General features: G+C 34.0%; 4 protein-coding genes across 8 annotated transcripts in view; 1 reads left to right on the forward strand and 3 right to left on the reverse strand.

Annotated features, from left to right (window-relative positions):
* The window catches only part of LOC122404471 (calmodulin-binding transcription activator 2), a 79604-nt gene extending 78110 nt beyond the window's left edge, over nt 1-1494 (reverse strand). The window contains exon 1 of the mRNA XM_043408435.1: nt 1265-1494. The gene's annotated coding sequence lies outside the window, so the exon portion shown is untranslated. The remainder of the gene's footprint in view (nt 1-1264) is intronic.
* Nucleotides 1495-2034: 540 nt separating this feature from the next.
* On the reverse strand, nt 2035-4971 carry LOC122404600 (AP-2 complex subunit mu). Of its 2 annotated transcripts, none has more exons than XM_043408700.1 (5): nt 4869-4971; nt 3936-4316; nt 3600-3850; nt 3256-3512; nt 2035-3169 (listed from the first exon to the last, which is right to left on the reverse strand). In XM_043408700.1, the coding sequence occupies exons 2-5, from the start codon at nt 4273-4275 to the stop codon at nt 2689-2691; spliced, it is 1329 nt and encodes a 442-aa protein (XP_043264635.1). In that variant the 5' UTR covers nt 4276-4316; nt 4869-4971; the 3' UTR covers nt 2035-2688. The 2 variants fall into 2 exon arrangements, with proteins under 2 accessions (XP_043264635.1, XP_043264636.1); XM_043408701.1 differs by lacking the exon at nt 4869-4971 and adding an exon at nt 4650-4741.
* A 592-nt stretch (nt 4972-5563) lies between these two features.
* LOC122404968 (peroxisomal membrane protein PEX14) lies at nt 5564-7430 on the forward strand. Its single transcript, XM_043409398.1, has 4 exons — nt 5564-5740; nt 5913-6236; nt 6319-6554; nt 7062-7430. The coding sequence occupies exons 1-4, from the start codon at nt 5684-5686 to the stop codon at nt 7228-7230; spliced, it is 786 nt and encodes a 261-aa protein (XP_043265333.1). The 5' UTR covers nt 5564-5683; the 3' UTR covers nt 7231-7430.
* Nucleotides 7431-8480: 1050 nt separating this feature from the next.
* On the reverse strand, nt 8481-14149 carry LOC122404969 (CTD nuclear envelope phosphatase 1 homolog). 4 transcript variants are annotated; one of them, XR_006259733.1, is made up of 6 exons: nt 12984-14149; nt 12328-12394; nt 12044-12245; nt 11475-11692; nt 10378-10551; nt 9777-9909 (listed from the first exon to the last, which is right to left on the reverse strand). XR_006259733.1 is itself a non-coding variant. In XM_043409402.1 (5 exons), the coding sequence occupies exons 1-5, from the start codon at nt 13080-13082 to the stop codon at nt 9764-9766; spliced, it is 552 nt and encodes a 183-aa protein (XP_043265337.1). In that variant the 5' UTR covers nt 13083-14149; the 3' UTR covers nt 8481-9763. The 4 variants fall into 4 exon arrangements, 3 of the variants coding, with proteins under 3 accessions (XP_043265337.1, XP_043265335.1, XP_043265334.1); XM_043409402.1 differs by lacking the exon at nt 10378-10551 and having other exon boundaries at nt 8481-9909; nt 11475-11519; nt 12051-12245; XM_043409400.1 differs by lacking the exon at nt 10378-10551 and having other exon boundaries at nt 8495-9909; nt 12993-14149.
* Between the last annotated feature and the right edge of the window lie 233 nt (nt 14150-14382).

The following is a 14382-nucleotide window of genomic DNA, read 5'->3' on the forward strand; positions in this document are numbered from 1 at the left end:
CTTTTTCAAGCTTTCTTGCCATTTAAAACAAAGTCGTCGAAGATGTCATTTTCAGTTTTCGTATTATTTCAAATGTAAACAATAAAAAATGTCTGGTCCGTTTAATATTAATTATATTTAACAATTAATAATTAAAAATAGCCCCGGATGTTAAAACAGATTCAATTTTTACCGTACTCGTAAGGTTAAGTTTAAAACTCTATAAAATGAAGACAGTAAGTAAACGAGTGTTTCGATACCTTGTTAAAAGTAATGATTATAAACAACACAAGGATGGCAGTAAGAATTGGAGGTTCTGTTAATACCCAGAATGATGTTAATTTACCTAAAAATGAAGCGTGGTGTTCTAAGGTTAATTTGGTGTGAAAAATGACCCAATTTCCGCGAAATGCTTAACGATGACAATTCCGACGCACGAGCGAAGCCGTAAATATGGCACAGATCGGTTACGACAGAACGGCCGCGGAACCACAAGTGGCAGGAAACGCATACAAAAAACGTTCTTGATAACAGCTGATTACGATGAGCTCGCCCAAACGCGACGTTCGTCGCTGGAAACGAATCACACTGCACGCTGACATTTCGATCGCGCCCGTGTATTATTATTACCGCCGCTTCCCGCCAAAAACGACAATTCAACCGCACGAACAGTATTGTTTCTGATCCCGTCGGACGATAGCGAGCGAAATCATTCGCAGCGACGGCCCCCGTCGAATATGGAATTCCTTCTTAACGATATCGCTTCCCACGGGCTAGACGCGGACACGCGAACGCGTTTGCGGATACACGAACAGAGATAAAGAACTTTTAATTATCGGATGACACGTCTAGCAGTCGCCGGGTAAATAACGAAATCGACGAAATTCCCGATACCATCCACGCGCACGATGGAACCGCGGGTTTACGGTACGCACTAAAAATAGCGGTACCCATAAAACTGCTCGGTGAAAATCGCCACGAGACCTCGAGTACGTGGCACATACGAATCCACCAGCGACGTGTATAATCTAAACACCGTGAACCAGTCGAGAATTTTCTGAATTTCCAGCTCGATCGAAGGACCGCCGAAGTCGAGAAGCTATCGGACCAAAAAAGCGTGTCGTCTCGATGGTAACAGTTTCTTTCTCCGAAACCGACACAGTCTGTCGCGAGGACAGCGTATAACGCACACGTAAATCGTGCCACGGCGCGTACGTTGCGCCTAACGCCGCGTACAAGTATTAATCTAATCGTAAGAAACGGTGCGTCGCATGCGAATACTCACGATATACGTGGTCCGAGTGACAGAAGGCTCGTCGTAACCCGTGTCGAGATGGTTCATCTTGGAACGGTTGTTTACGCGACGGCAACACTTGGATAGACGTGAAATCACCACTTTACCACCGGCTCATAATCGTGCATTACTCTCGTACACGGATCTCTCGGTGTACCCGTTGATTTTCACGCATAAAATCGTGCGATCACGCGTGCCTGCGCTCGCGGTCGATCCTTGGAATCCATGACAGGTACGAGCACGGGTACGACCGTGAGCCGCATGCGCCAAAGCAGAAGTTATCACGCTCCGCCACCGAGGAGACAGGCGGCTGATAAGTATAGATGAGAAACTCCGCTCCGAATTTAAATTTCTCTTCTCGAGTCCCCGTGCGAACCGATTTGATCGTACGACCGCGTATGCTTAACGAATCTGATGAACGAAAACTACTTAAGACGCGACGTGTATTCTCGTTGATCGTTGGCTCGATTTGCTTCGTGTCCTGCCAATTAACCGGTAAATCATGAAAATGTTTTTACTATGTGGCAGAAATTATTTTACAATTTATTCTTTCCCGAAAAACGAATAGAAAGTGGTTGCATATTTTAAATAGAAACGAGAGTTAGTTTTAATTAAATACAGTCGTTTTCTATACGAAACGACAATCGAATAACCGACTAGTCGTAGACGTAGGAATAAACGAATTATAAAGTGAAAATTTTGTTACGATAACCAACATCAAACGATCATTGCACATAGACAATGAACAAATTATCAACCACTTAAATCACATATATACTTTATTATGCATATGAATATTAACATAGAGAGACATAATTCTTTCCTTACAGTAAATCAAGACATTCTCTATTAATTTTCATAGTTGACAACAAATGTTTTCAATAACCTAAAAGTTCATTGCGCATATGTTACATTTATCCTCGATGTTCACAGCAATACTTATAGTATTTTTTCTTTTTTTGTCATATTGATACCGAAGAGGTTTGTTTTTCATCTTGAGCAAATAAACGAACGATGTTATCAACATAATGTACGATGACTAAATACAATGTTACACAGATCTTGTACATTCGGAATAAAATCTATATCGTTGTACGAAATTACAAACGCCAACCTTCTTTGAAACGCGATTTCTATTAAAATTCAGATAAAATAAAATGTATAAAACAGTTCTTAAATATAATGCACACGTTACGGTAAAATATAACGCACAATATGAAAAATCAGATGACAAAAAACATTGGCACAAAAAACTTTTCCCTCTTGGTATCCCCATTATTTCGCCTCTTAATCGCTTGCCAACTGATCCGAGTATTTCGGAGAACTGCTCGGTATATGCGTCGCAAAAGAAACAATTTTTAAAAAATCGTATTTATGCATTGAGATTACTCATTTACAATTTATGTAACGAGACGTTAACATCGTGTCTCGTACAGCCCGCTTCGGCCTATATATCGCACCCATTTTATCACGTCGTGATCGGAATAATTTAATTTGGATTCAAATACTTTCAAATAGCGTACTTTAAATCCGGATGGCGCGAACGGTACCTCGAAACTCATCGATATCGGAGGTCGTGTCCATTTTTTCTTGGTGTCAGTTTCAAGTAAATCAATCTCCGCGGACAACTGAGTTTCCTTCATACCAGGCATGCGTTTGATTTTCCATACAATCGCGTTTTCCGACGCTTTGTACTTCGCTTTTCCTTTCAAACAAATCAATTGTACACCCGCGGTGTTCAAAGGCGTCGGTACGCGTACTTCGATCTTTTGTCCCAACAGGGATGGCTTAAAATTTGATTTTAGGACTGCTTTTACTTCCATCTTTGTACGGCCCACCTCGCGCACCAATGGAATGACACGGAATGGCAATGATATATCCTTAGTTGTACGATATCTGTGAAAAATTAACGAAAACTATTCAAAAGTCCAATATCTTAATGAAAGTCAAATTTACAATGTCTATTTTCTTAACATTTGTACCTCATCAACTCGAATTCGCCGTCGGGTGGAATGAAACTAATTGCATGTTCTGTTTCAAATTTACTGAGTTTAACGCATTGATGAAATTGGCAGTCATCGATAACAACAACAGGTTTACCGGATCTAGCACCGGTAGGATCATCTCCCCCACCTCCCAAACCACCGCCACCTTTCATACCTTTAGATTCCATAACAATTTTATCATTGATTCCAAACTTGCATTCTGGCATACCGGACAAATAAGATTTCATCACGACCTATAACAGTAAAAATATAAATTACAATTAGATTATTAATAATCTAATAAATAAATAAAATAAATAATTATTAATTTAAGTAACAACCTTTCCAGCAACATGAGCACTAAGCACTTGGCCTTGAGGGCTCATTAAGAGATTTACAGATTCAAGTACATCCAGGAATAACTCGTTGCGTCTGTACTTAATACCCTCTCGTCTCCATCCAATCTGACCAGTTACTTGGGAAGTTATCTGAGCCTGTTCTTCTTTGGTCGCTGTTTTTACTCCTTGTTGAGTAATGAATGTCTTTAATACTCCAGTATCACAATTCTGTGGATACCCAAAATCCAAAATTTCTGTGCAAAGAATTTCAATTAATCATGAATATTCCAATTCAAATATTGTACTTTATAACTACATAAAGAATAGAATGATATTAACCATCCAATAGTTCATAAATTAATACAAAGTTGTTCTTAATGTTCTCCTCAGAAATCTTGCCAAAGTATGACTGCATAACGTCAATGATTTTTAACAAGAACTCAAACACCATTGCTGCATTGACATTTTGCTTGGTGACAGCAGCTAACCAAATGTTAGCTCGTTTTATATGGAAGAATGAAGTTCTTGCAATGTTGGTAACAGGCGACCGTACTTGCTGCCTGGCATGAATGACATTAACACGAAATGCATCGACCGCAGTTCGTCCAATGTCATCTCTATATACTCTGGAGATGAGTACTTCTCCTTTGTGATTATATACAAATAAACCCCCTATCATCTTGACAGAGGGTACTATTTATTATTTCAACTACAACCAACCTGTAAAAAAAGATTTATTAGTTACACACAATATTGCTAATTTTCAATATTGTAAATTCGTTTGGCTTAATAAATTACAGAAGAAACTTTAAGCACAATTATCAAGGCTTATAATGAAATTTACATTAAATATAAATGTAACTTGTATCAAAACGTAGTCTTATACATCGGTAAAAGTACAAAAAATCAATGAATACAGAAGATGGTTAGATATTGAAACCGTTTAGCATATAACTACATTAAAATCACTTGAGTGACAGCAAGATTAACTTGGAAAATATTGGGAATAAGAAATTCAACTAAGCATTAATATAAAATTTCCTCGTCACGTACTCATTCGGACTGTAAAGTATAAATATACGTATACAAGATAACGCCCCTTTTCTTAAATGACATTTGAGGTTCTCTGATATGTCTTGTAAACGGTTAGTATTATTGATCGAAAATGGAACTGCTTATACCGTAGATGCTGACATTATTACAAGTTCTTAAAAAATTCTAAGATACAACGGCTCGTAAATATTAATTCCAGTATCATAAAAGATCACTTACGCATGACTCTTATTGCTGATAATAAAAATAAGCGATACTAATTTGTATCAACCTCCGAAACGTACGGTAACAGTACCAACCTACTGGTACAAGTGCAACTATCAAATGACGACAGCAACACCCACTTTTCTGTACTACGTGTCTCAGAGACATACCGTTACAATAAATTATTTGTAAAATGATAATTGCCTTACAAAATATATGGCAATTTGTTGTTTCCAAATTTAGATTCAACTTTGAACTATTCCGTTTGGAAATGCATTAGTCATATGTTTATGGGGCAAGTAGGGTTGTTGTGTTGATTTCAAAACCGGTAGTTGTACATATGTACATTTACCTGTATAATCGATATTTAATGAAAATATAACGAAATGAATATTTCGAATCTATAAAACGATTTAACAAATACATCATTTTATAAATTTCTTAAAATAATATTTTATCTGTAATCAAAGCTGTTTCCTCGATATCACAATAAAGATAATAATGATTGGTCGGCCCAATAACACGATAAAGTACTTTTGATAAATTCGAAAATTCGTAATTATCATGTTACTTCATTCTTGACGATTCTCTTCATATAAAATACAAAATCTGATAATGATTTTCCATACAATCGTGTTTTCGATTGTGTGATGTTCGAAAGTCTTACTTGTACAGCTTAAGAAACTGCACGAGCTGTTTGTATCAACGCTTGCGCATTGTCATACTTTCAGATACTTGTGTATCTAGTATTGTAAAATGTGATTTGCACATTAAAATATTGAACATCGCATAGTTATGAGATTTTAATTAAAGTGACAACGTTTGTAATTATGGCAATGACTGATCAAGATGCGAATAATAATAACCTCCCTTTAAGGGAAAATTTAGTAAGTTTTTAACACTCTTAGGTTATATGTATATTTAAAAACCCTTTAACACTTTTCGATATATTGCTAAATTTCGGTAAATTCATAAGAATGAAGTTTTACATTGGACAGTTATATAAAGAATTAGAAATACTATACGTATGAAAATTAACAAGAATTTGTTTTCTTAAAGGTAAAAACTGCTGTGGAATTTTTACAAAATCCTAAGGTAGCTAGTAGTCCTATAGGTCGTAAACAGGAATTTCTTAGAAAAAAGGGTTTGACAGAGGAGGAAATACAAACTGCTTTTAAATTAGCTTCTGTTGATACAACAGCTGATCAAAATGTTATTCGTAAATCAAAAGATTATACTGTAATTCCTATACCACCAGGTCAAGTCTATCCATATTTTCAAACATATCCATATCAAATAACTCATTTTCAAAAAATCAAAGAGTTCTTTAATGCTACCGCTTTAATTGGAGCTACAATATATTGTGTTCATTGGTTTTATAAGGTATTATTAATGTATAAATATAGTATGAAGTTGGTACTTTAATCATATAATAAATTATCTGGTGCCTTTTGTTGTATTACAGAAATTTATTGAACCATTTTTATTTGGCCGAAAGAAAAAAAATACCATTAAAGATTCAGTCTCTGAATTAGATAAAACTATTCAAAATTCTATGAAAGAAGTAAAACAGTCAATTTCAAAAGTAGAAGATGATGTACAAAAGTTAACACAAAACCAATCCATTGATCCAATGGTACCCCAGTTGGTACAAGAACTAAAACAAGATTTAGCTAGTCTTAAATCCTTACTTTTATCAAGGTATAATATATATAATTGCATTTTTATTATAACCACAAATTAAAATATTGTTGGGATACATAATTGATAATTTGATAATAACATTTATTGCTATACAATAATTAATTAATTTGTTTACACATCATTTGCTATTTCATTTTTTAAAATTTATACATTCAGAATAAAATACTTTTTACAAGAATTTATCACCATTCTTTGTACTGACACATATAAACATATATATATGTACTATATATGTATAAATATATATAGTTAAGATTCAATTGTACAAATACACGTAGGTGTAAAAATATCAAAGTAAAGATCTTCTGAAAAGAGAGAATTATAAAATATATGGGTTTAGTTTTGACTGACTACAAATTATGTGCAAAAAAAAACAACAATCCTATATTCAATATTTATATTACTTTGTAATTAGAATATTAGAAAATGTGATAAGAATTATAGTATAAAATTCATGTAATTTCCAGATGTATCATCATTGAACAAAATTTTATTTTTTAACAGAAAGCAATTTCCAAGTGCACCAGCATCTATACCATCATGGCAGTTAGATGTTACTGGTACAAATCAGGAAAAACCTAGTGAAGGAGAAGATGATGCTGGAAGTGGAACTAGTGCTAATAATTCAGATAGTTCTTTGGAAATGATCCGTGAAGATCCACCTAAAGAGTAAAATGAAAATATTTCATAAACATTCACTTCCATCATAACAGTCTTCGATATACAGGATATTCTGTGATGTATATCCAAATATAATGGCGGAAACGGGTGTTTCCAAATCACGTGTAATATATATTGAAAATCGAGTGTTACTAATCTTATGTTCAATTTGTCCAATTAAATTCTATTTTATTTCCCCCGTACTGTAAAATGAAATTACGATTTTTTAGTATTTCTACAAAGGGTATTTAACGTTGTTTATGAAACAAAGGGATATATGTAATACATAGTTTTTTAAATAATAATAATTCTTGTAAATGTGGTGGTTATTACTTTATCTTTTTAACAAAATCCTAAAAATATTAACAAATTTTCTCCTTCAGCTTTTATTATCGGTATTTCACCCACCTCTGCTTTTAAAGGCCTCTCTAATGTACTTCATAATTTTAATATGAATTAAAACAAGAATGAGGTAACAAATACAAATGTTTTTAATGTGTGGCTATATTTTAACAGGTGAGAGAATTACGCTACGTTTAGTATTACCTGTTACCTATTACAACACAAGTGGTCCATTCAAAATATTTAATTATGTATTGAGAAAGGCATAAGAACCAAAAATAAGTACTATCTTTACAAACTAAATATGTACATTTTAATCCATACTTAAATTTAAAGAGACAGTCGCAATACCAAGAACCACATTAAGCCACTGTCCATATTTATACAACAAACCGTAGTTTGCACTGCATATTTGAAATTAAAAAATTATTATTTCTTCGGCATATATACTATATATATAAATATACAGGGTGTTCGGTAACTGGTGGTGCAAGCGAGAAGGGGGTGATTCTACATGAAAAAATAAGTCTAAAATATAGAATAACAATTTTTCATATGAGGTTTTGTTTTCGAGAAAATCGACTTTGAATTTTCGCCGGGTATGCGTGCACTTAACCATGTCTCGTTATAGCGAATCTCGCTATAGATGATTGTCTCAATGGGTATTATTGAAAATTAGAAACACGGAGATCGAATTTTATAAGGACTCACTTAATTTCCTAAAAATGCGATGGTCGCTGCGACCCCTCTGTCTTCGAGACAATGATCTACAGCGAGATCAGTTATAACAAGACATGATCAAGTGCACGCGTACCCGGCGAAAATTCAAAGCAGATTTTCTCGAAAACAAAGCCTCGCATGAAACATTTTTATTCTATATTTGAGACTCATTTTTTCATGTAGAATCACCCCCTTTTCACTTGTACCATCAGTTACCGAACACCCTGTATAACTGCATGTATGTGACAATGAGACATGCAAGCATATTATGTACAGAAAAATTTTACCGAGTGTGGTGTGATCCTGCTCTAACCTATATCTATTACCCATGGCTAAACTTACTTTGGGATAAATTACAATTAGTAATATAAATCCACATGAGCAAATCGTTCGATATACGTCAATAAATAAACAAATGTTCTCAATCATATATAATTTATTTGAGAACAAATTATTATTTCAATCTTGTGCACATGGGCATATTTTTCTATTTTCAAATTTATGATTAAGTAAAACAAATATTTATATACATGTATAAATGTTATGTAAAATTTGCGTTTAATGGCTTAATTACATTGTTCATTCACGTAAACCAATCATTCTTGCAACAAATACATTCCTCATCATAATATGTACAAACCATATAATATTCAATAGTACTTTTGAATGATTAAACGAGCGAACAAAGTATACAGTCACACACGTGACTGTATCCTTTCACTGTTACTTTACTCGTCTATTTTTTGACGTATTAACATCGTACATCGTATTTTAAATAATTCTAATTGTTTCAGAAATTTGATGAAATCAAATATCGCTTCTTTATAGTCTTTAATACTTCTTTTTATTATTAGGTAATCAGGATAGCTGCCTCACTGATACAGTGAGTTACAGCGAAATCCATTCGAAGTGTGACTTAGTATTTTTTTTCATTTTTATACTATACCCTAGATTTAATAATATTATACATAACAGAAATAATTCGTTTAAAAAATATAACATTTTTTTTTTAATCATGTGTGGCAAAAAGTACTTAAACTGTTTAGTATAATATCTTTACTTAGAACAAAATTATTTAGTGTGAAATATATGAGTCTACATTACTTTAAAAACTCGATCTTTGGCAAATACATCTTTTTAATAAAACACACACACGCACACATACATATATGTGTCTGTGCGTGTTATGTATGTATGTATATATTATTGCGCACACATGAACATAACGAAAAATATACCAGGATGTTTTGTGCTGACATAAATAGTTTGGTTGAAGGTCCCACTCCCCTTTAAACTTACTCGTTCTGGTTCCGTTTGTAACGAGCGTAAAAAATGAGGACAGGGTAAAGGGATCATCGTCTTATCATTCAGGCAGCATCCTAATGTCTATTATCCGTAACAATAATAATCCTAGATTAAACACGCTAAACTGTTTTGCAGCTCGGTCTCTAATAAATCTAATGTGTCGATCAATCCAGACTATGCTACCAAGTATGATGTAAATGTAAATTCCTTGAAAGAACGGACCGCACATCTTGTGTGAAACGAAGTGCATCTAAAACTGGAAGTAAGCTCAAGAGAGCAGTATCTCCCGCGTCGCTAAACCATGACTTGATTGGTATCGCGTTATCTGTAATAACAAAAATACCAAATGCACGCGTAAAATAATATGCTGAAAGTATACAAACGATTAATATTTTTTCATTTAAAACTTTTCATTAAAAAGAAATATAAGCTACACAAAATTATATAGCAGTCCGATATAACATCCAAGAAATACAACTTTTGAACAACTTGTTTAAACGTGCATACATTTTTTGGCTTGCTGGAATTTTAAAACTGGTACAAAATTTTTATTTCAACAAATTTAATTTCAATTTATATACAATTTCTTTTTCGATGTTTAAACCAATCAATTAAAGTAATTAATATATTACTCGAATTCGATATGTAAATACTCGTTAATATACAAGAATAAATACAATTAAACCTTAAGAAAATTCAATAGACGGTAGGTACTATGAAACTAGAATTATCTTGGATGCTACAGATGAAAAGCTTTGAATATAAAAATAAAATCTAGTCTTTAAACTGGTACCTGGTACACAGGAATTACTAAAAAAATTACTAAAACGGTAGAAATTATTTTACTGCCAATTCGGCGTAGTATCCAGTGCTTATTCAAGTGGAGGAGCATTGGCAATTGATCGTATTTTACATTTATCCATAGGCCTGTATTCAGTGCTTGCTTACAGAACATCAACGCTGATAGCTGCAAATAGATACGATTTTCCATCAGATTTATCTGAACTTTGTATTTTAGTGTTTGTTTAGCCAGCCAAACTATTGATAAATTTAGTCCTAAGAGCTAAACAACTTGAAACAAAACCATAATAATAAAATATGTTGGTATTTTCTGTATTTAATGAAGTACCGCTTATTTAAAATAATAATAATAATAATAGATATAAGTATGGTGAATATTGATATCAGAAACAAATCTTGTAGATATAAGTTTCGCAATTCCTACTTTGAAAAATTTGTAAAAAGAGAATATCGTAACTAACGAATAATTGAATAGCAGCTGCCGTATAGACGAGATTAACGTGAACCATAACATAAAATGTTACATAAACATTAGTATGCTGAATAAATGCAAAATACAGGATATCTGAATTTTCTGGTACAAAATGTTGTGTGTACATATGTTTATATAAAATACATAAACATCACGAGGTAAATGATATCTGTTCATGAGAATGTTTTCATGAATTCGATTAAGAATTATCTAAACATGATTATGAAATATTTATCTGGTGTTTTTAATTCAGATTGGAATTAGATTATTCCACTACATACAATTGTGCACATGTAAGCAAGTTCTGACTACGGGTCATGATATGCAGTACATGATACAGCAATATTGTTGGAATAATTAATGAAGCATTATAAATATGCAAAATCAATTCATTTATACAAATTTCCATTTTACTGTTGACCAATGCACACAAATTCACACACAATTACTATTGTATCATGTACGTGATAAAAATTAAACGAATTTACAATAGACAGTTCTTTTAGTAGATATTAAAAAATGAAAAAATCATTATGTTAAATCAGACAACTACATCATAATGGCAATATGAAATTCGGATTGTTGCGCTTAAAAGAAATAAATGTATCTACACTTACCTGGATAAGCTCTGTAGGCTCCAGGACTATTATCAAGTATAAAGACTGACGCTAGATCTGGACAAACTGCGGACAGATCTTTAGTATAGGAACCCATTTCTGGGGTACAATGTTGCCTATAATATCTGCGCCTTAGAATACCCCTGTTGTTATCTAACTTATCTGCGACAGCTGCTCCATAGATTTCCATAGAAGCAGTGAACACCACTAGTTCATACCTGGAAAAAATAATATGAAGCACAATCATAACTTGAGCTATTCAACAATTTCAAAATAAATGAGTAAAGTACAGTAGTGCCCGCTTAAGTGTCCGCGGTTATCCCCACTAATTCTTAGAAGCCAAGCGGCTTGGAACATCGAGCGTATCGAGCGTAATTTAAAGCCGGTCGTTATCGATACATTGTATATATGGTTTCGAGTACCAGCTACCTTATCTCACTCGCACTTATCCTCTTTCCTTATCTTTGTTGAATTCTGAGAAGTAACCATGCCCACATAAAAGACCACAGCCGGTCCCGAGCGTGGTCACTTCAGTGGGCACTACTGTACTTTCTGATAATTGTACCCACCATTGACTAACAATATCTAAAAAGAAATCCACATGTGGTCTTTTGTGAACAAAAAATCTGACTGGATGTCTGTCTATTGTCACTTTAAGAACAAAATCTGAAGGTGTACCAGGCCTGACCGTCGGCCTTGCCACTCCGTCATGATGAGAATGAATTAATGTTTCATCTAAATCCAATACTAATACTTTTCTTTTAACTATACCTGGAATGTACTTTGGTTATATGCAAAAAATAATAATTCTATAATTACATGTTAAAAATATTTAAAAATTAATAACACTTACTAAGCCTGTGCCTCGACAATGGTGATAATGGAAAGATCTCATATTTGACAGGTTGCATTTGTGATATCTGAAAAGAAGGAATCAACTGTATTAAGCCATTCGCAAAGCTACATAATTTTATAACACGTAATACACTATGTTTAATTATATGCTTAAAAACAAAGAGAAGCATAGCTTAATTAGGAATAATTTCAAGCAAAATAACTATTTTATTTATTTACATGATAAACAGGTGTTATCGAGTTGCACTGCTTCTGAAAGCATTTGTGCAAACAACGCATATATCATAATATTTGCATCTAACAATAAAAGGATATTGATAAACAGAAATATAAGGCACTCTTTATTGTCATAAAACTGTTAAATAAATGATTACAATTGGTGCATAGCATAAAAATTGAAAGAACAGGACCATAACATTAAGAGAGAGTATTTATAATTGTCAAGTTGAACATTTCAAGGCAGGCAAGAGTACATTATATTATAACAACAAAATTACGATAAATATTCGCCAGGAAAGGGAAAAGTTTGTTGAATCCGGGGAAGAATAAACCAACATGCTCAGCTAGTGAATTGACACAACATTAGGATGCTGTTACGTTACAAAAATCATAAACAAAAAATACAACTAATAGAGGCGCGAAGCGCCTACTTACGGCTCTAACCTGCTTCTTGAGTAGAAAACAGACGCAGGTCCACACACGGGAGGCCATCAGGAGGAAAGCTCTCATCCCCATCTGCAATTGCTTCAGCATCTCTACTGATCTTCTCACCGGGCCAAAGTCCGGCAACACTTTATCTCCAGTCTCGTCTATGCTAAGGAGTCCCTTTTTCCCCTTTACGACACTCCACTTCACGTTGAAGTGTATTATACAAACTTTTTGCGTAAACAAACGTTCTTCACGCGAACCGGGGGCATAGAATCTGAACAGTTACAAGCATATTACGAACCTTCCGCATGCAATAGTGCTCTGCACGTGTAAACAGGCATTTTCATATCTTGTCATGTTGTTGGCAAAATCCACGGCATGAATATTTTCTCACGCACACCACGCAGCAGCCGCCATCTTTCACACATCGACCCAATTTTTCCATGCGCTACGCTAGCGCGCATGATGTTCTGAAAATTCTATTTTATGTGCATGCATAATCGCCGCGGTTTGGTTTTTCATCGGGAGTTCATGAGAATAGGAAAACTTAGGAGCACGATGATAAATCAATCGCAAATGTTGCATAATGGTTCCGGATGAAACTGGTACTGAGAAGTTTATCCGAAAATAAATTCGGAACTTCAGGAAACGTTGGCTTAAGTTTTTGAAAGTATACAGAGCGAGCAAGTGATTGGAAGGTGTATTGTAAAATATGCCGGCACACAATGTGCTATATATATATGTATATATTGCTGACATTAATGGTTACGTTACTTAATTCAATAGTGGAAGAACAATCAATTATGAATTAAAATACTATTCGTTTATTTTTCAGAAAGAGTAACGGCTGTTGCGGATTAGTATAGAAGCATTACATCTATTGTCAGTTTTTATTTTAAGCCATGATTAAAAACTAAACCATACACGCGGTCAATTTTTTCCTGTGAAGATGGCGTAATATCTCATTCGATCATTGTAAGCGTCAAGCGTCCCCTGTATAAGATATGCACACAACATTACTAAAATTCACCAAGGTGTTAGATAATCTATTCTACTGTTTGTAACGATATTAATTGAATGGTAGAAATATTGTTTAATAAACGTTTGAAAATGAAATGTTACTGTGCGAAACGCCTTGAATGCCCTCCCGATTAACGAGACTTACCGTGAAAGTGAAAATTTAAAAATAACTTTCTCCGGGGCCTGTCAACTGCATTTATATACATTTAACGATATACGGTCTGCATTATAATTATGTTGTTGACGTACTGTTAGCTTGCATTTTCAAAATTTCTATCAATTTGATTGGCCGAAACCGTTGGACGACCCTCCTTTCCCATCTTCGCGTCCATTTTCACTTATCCGATTGCTTGTTCCCGAACCAATCGGAAACGGACATTGAAGC

This window comes from Colletes gigas, unplaced genomic scaffold (genome assembly GCF_013123115.1).
Source record: "Colletes gigas isolate AHSC1104 unplaced genomic scaffold, ASM1312311v1 Colletes_gigas_Sc00003, whole genome shotgun sequence".
Lineage (NCBI taxonomy): Eukaryota > Metazoa > Arthropoda > Insecta > Hymenoptera > Colletidae > Colletes > Colletes gigas.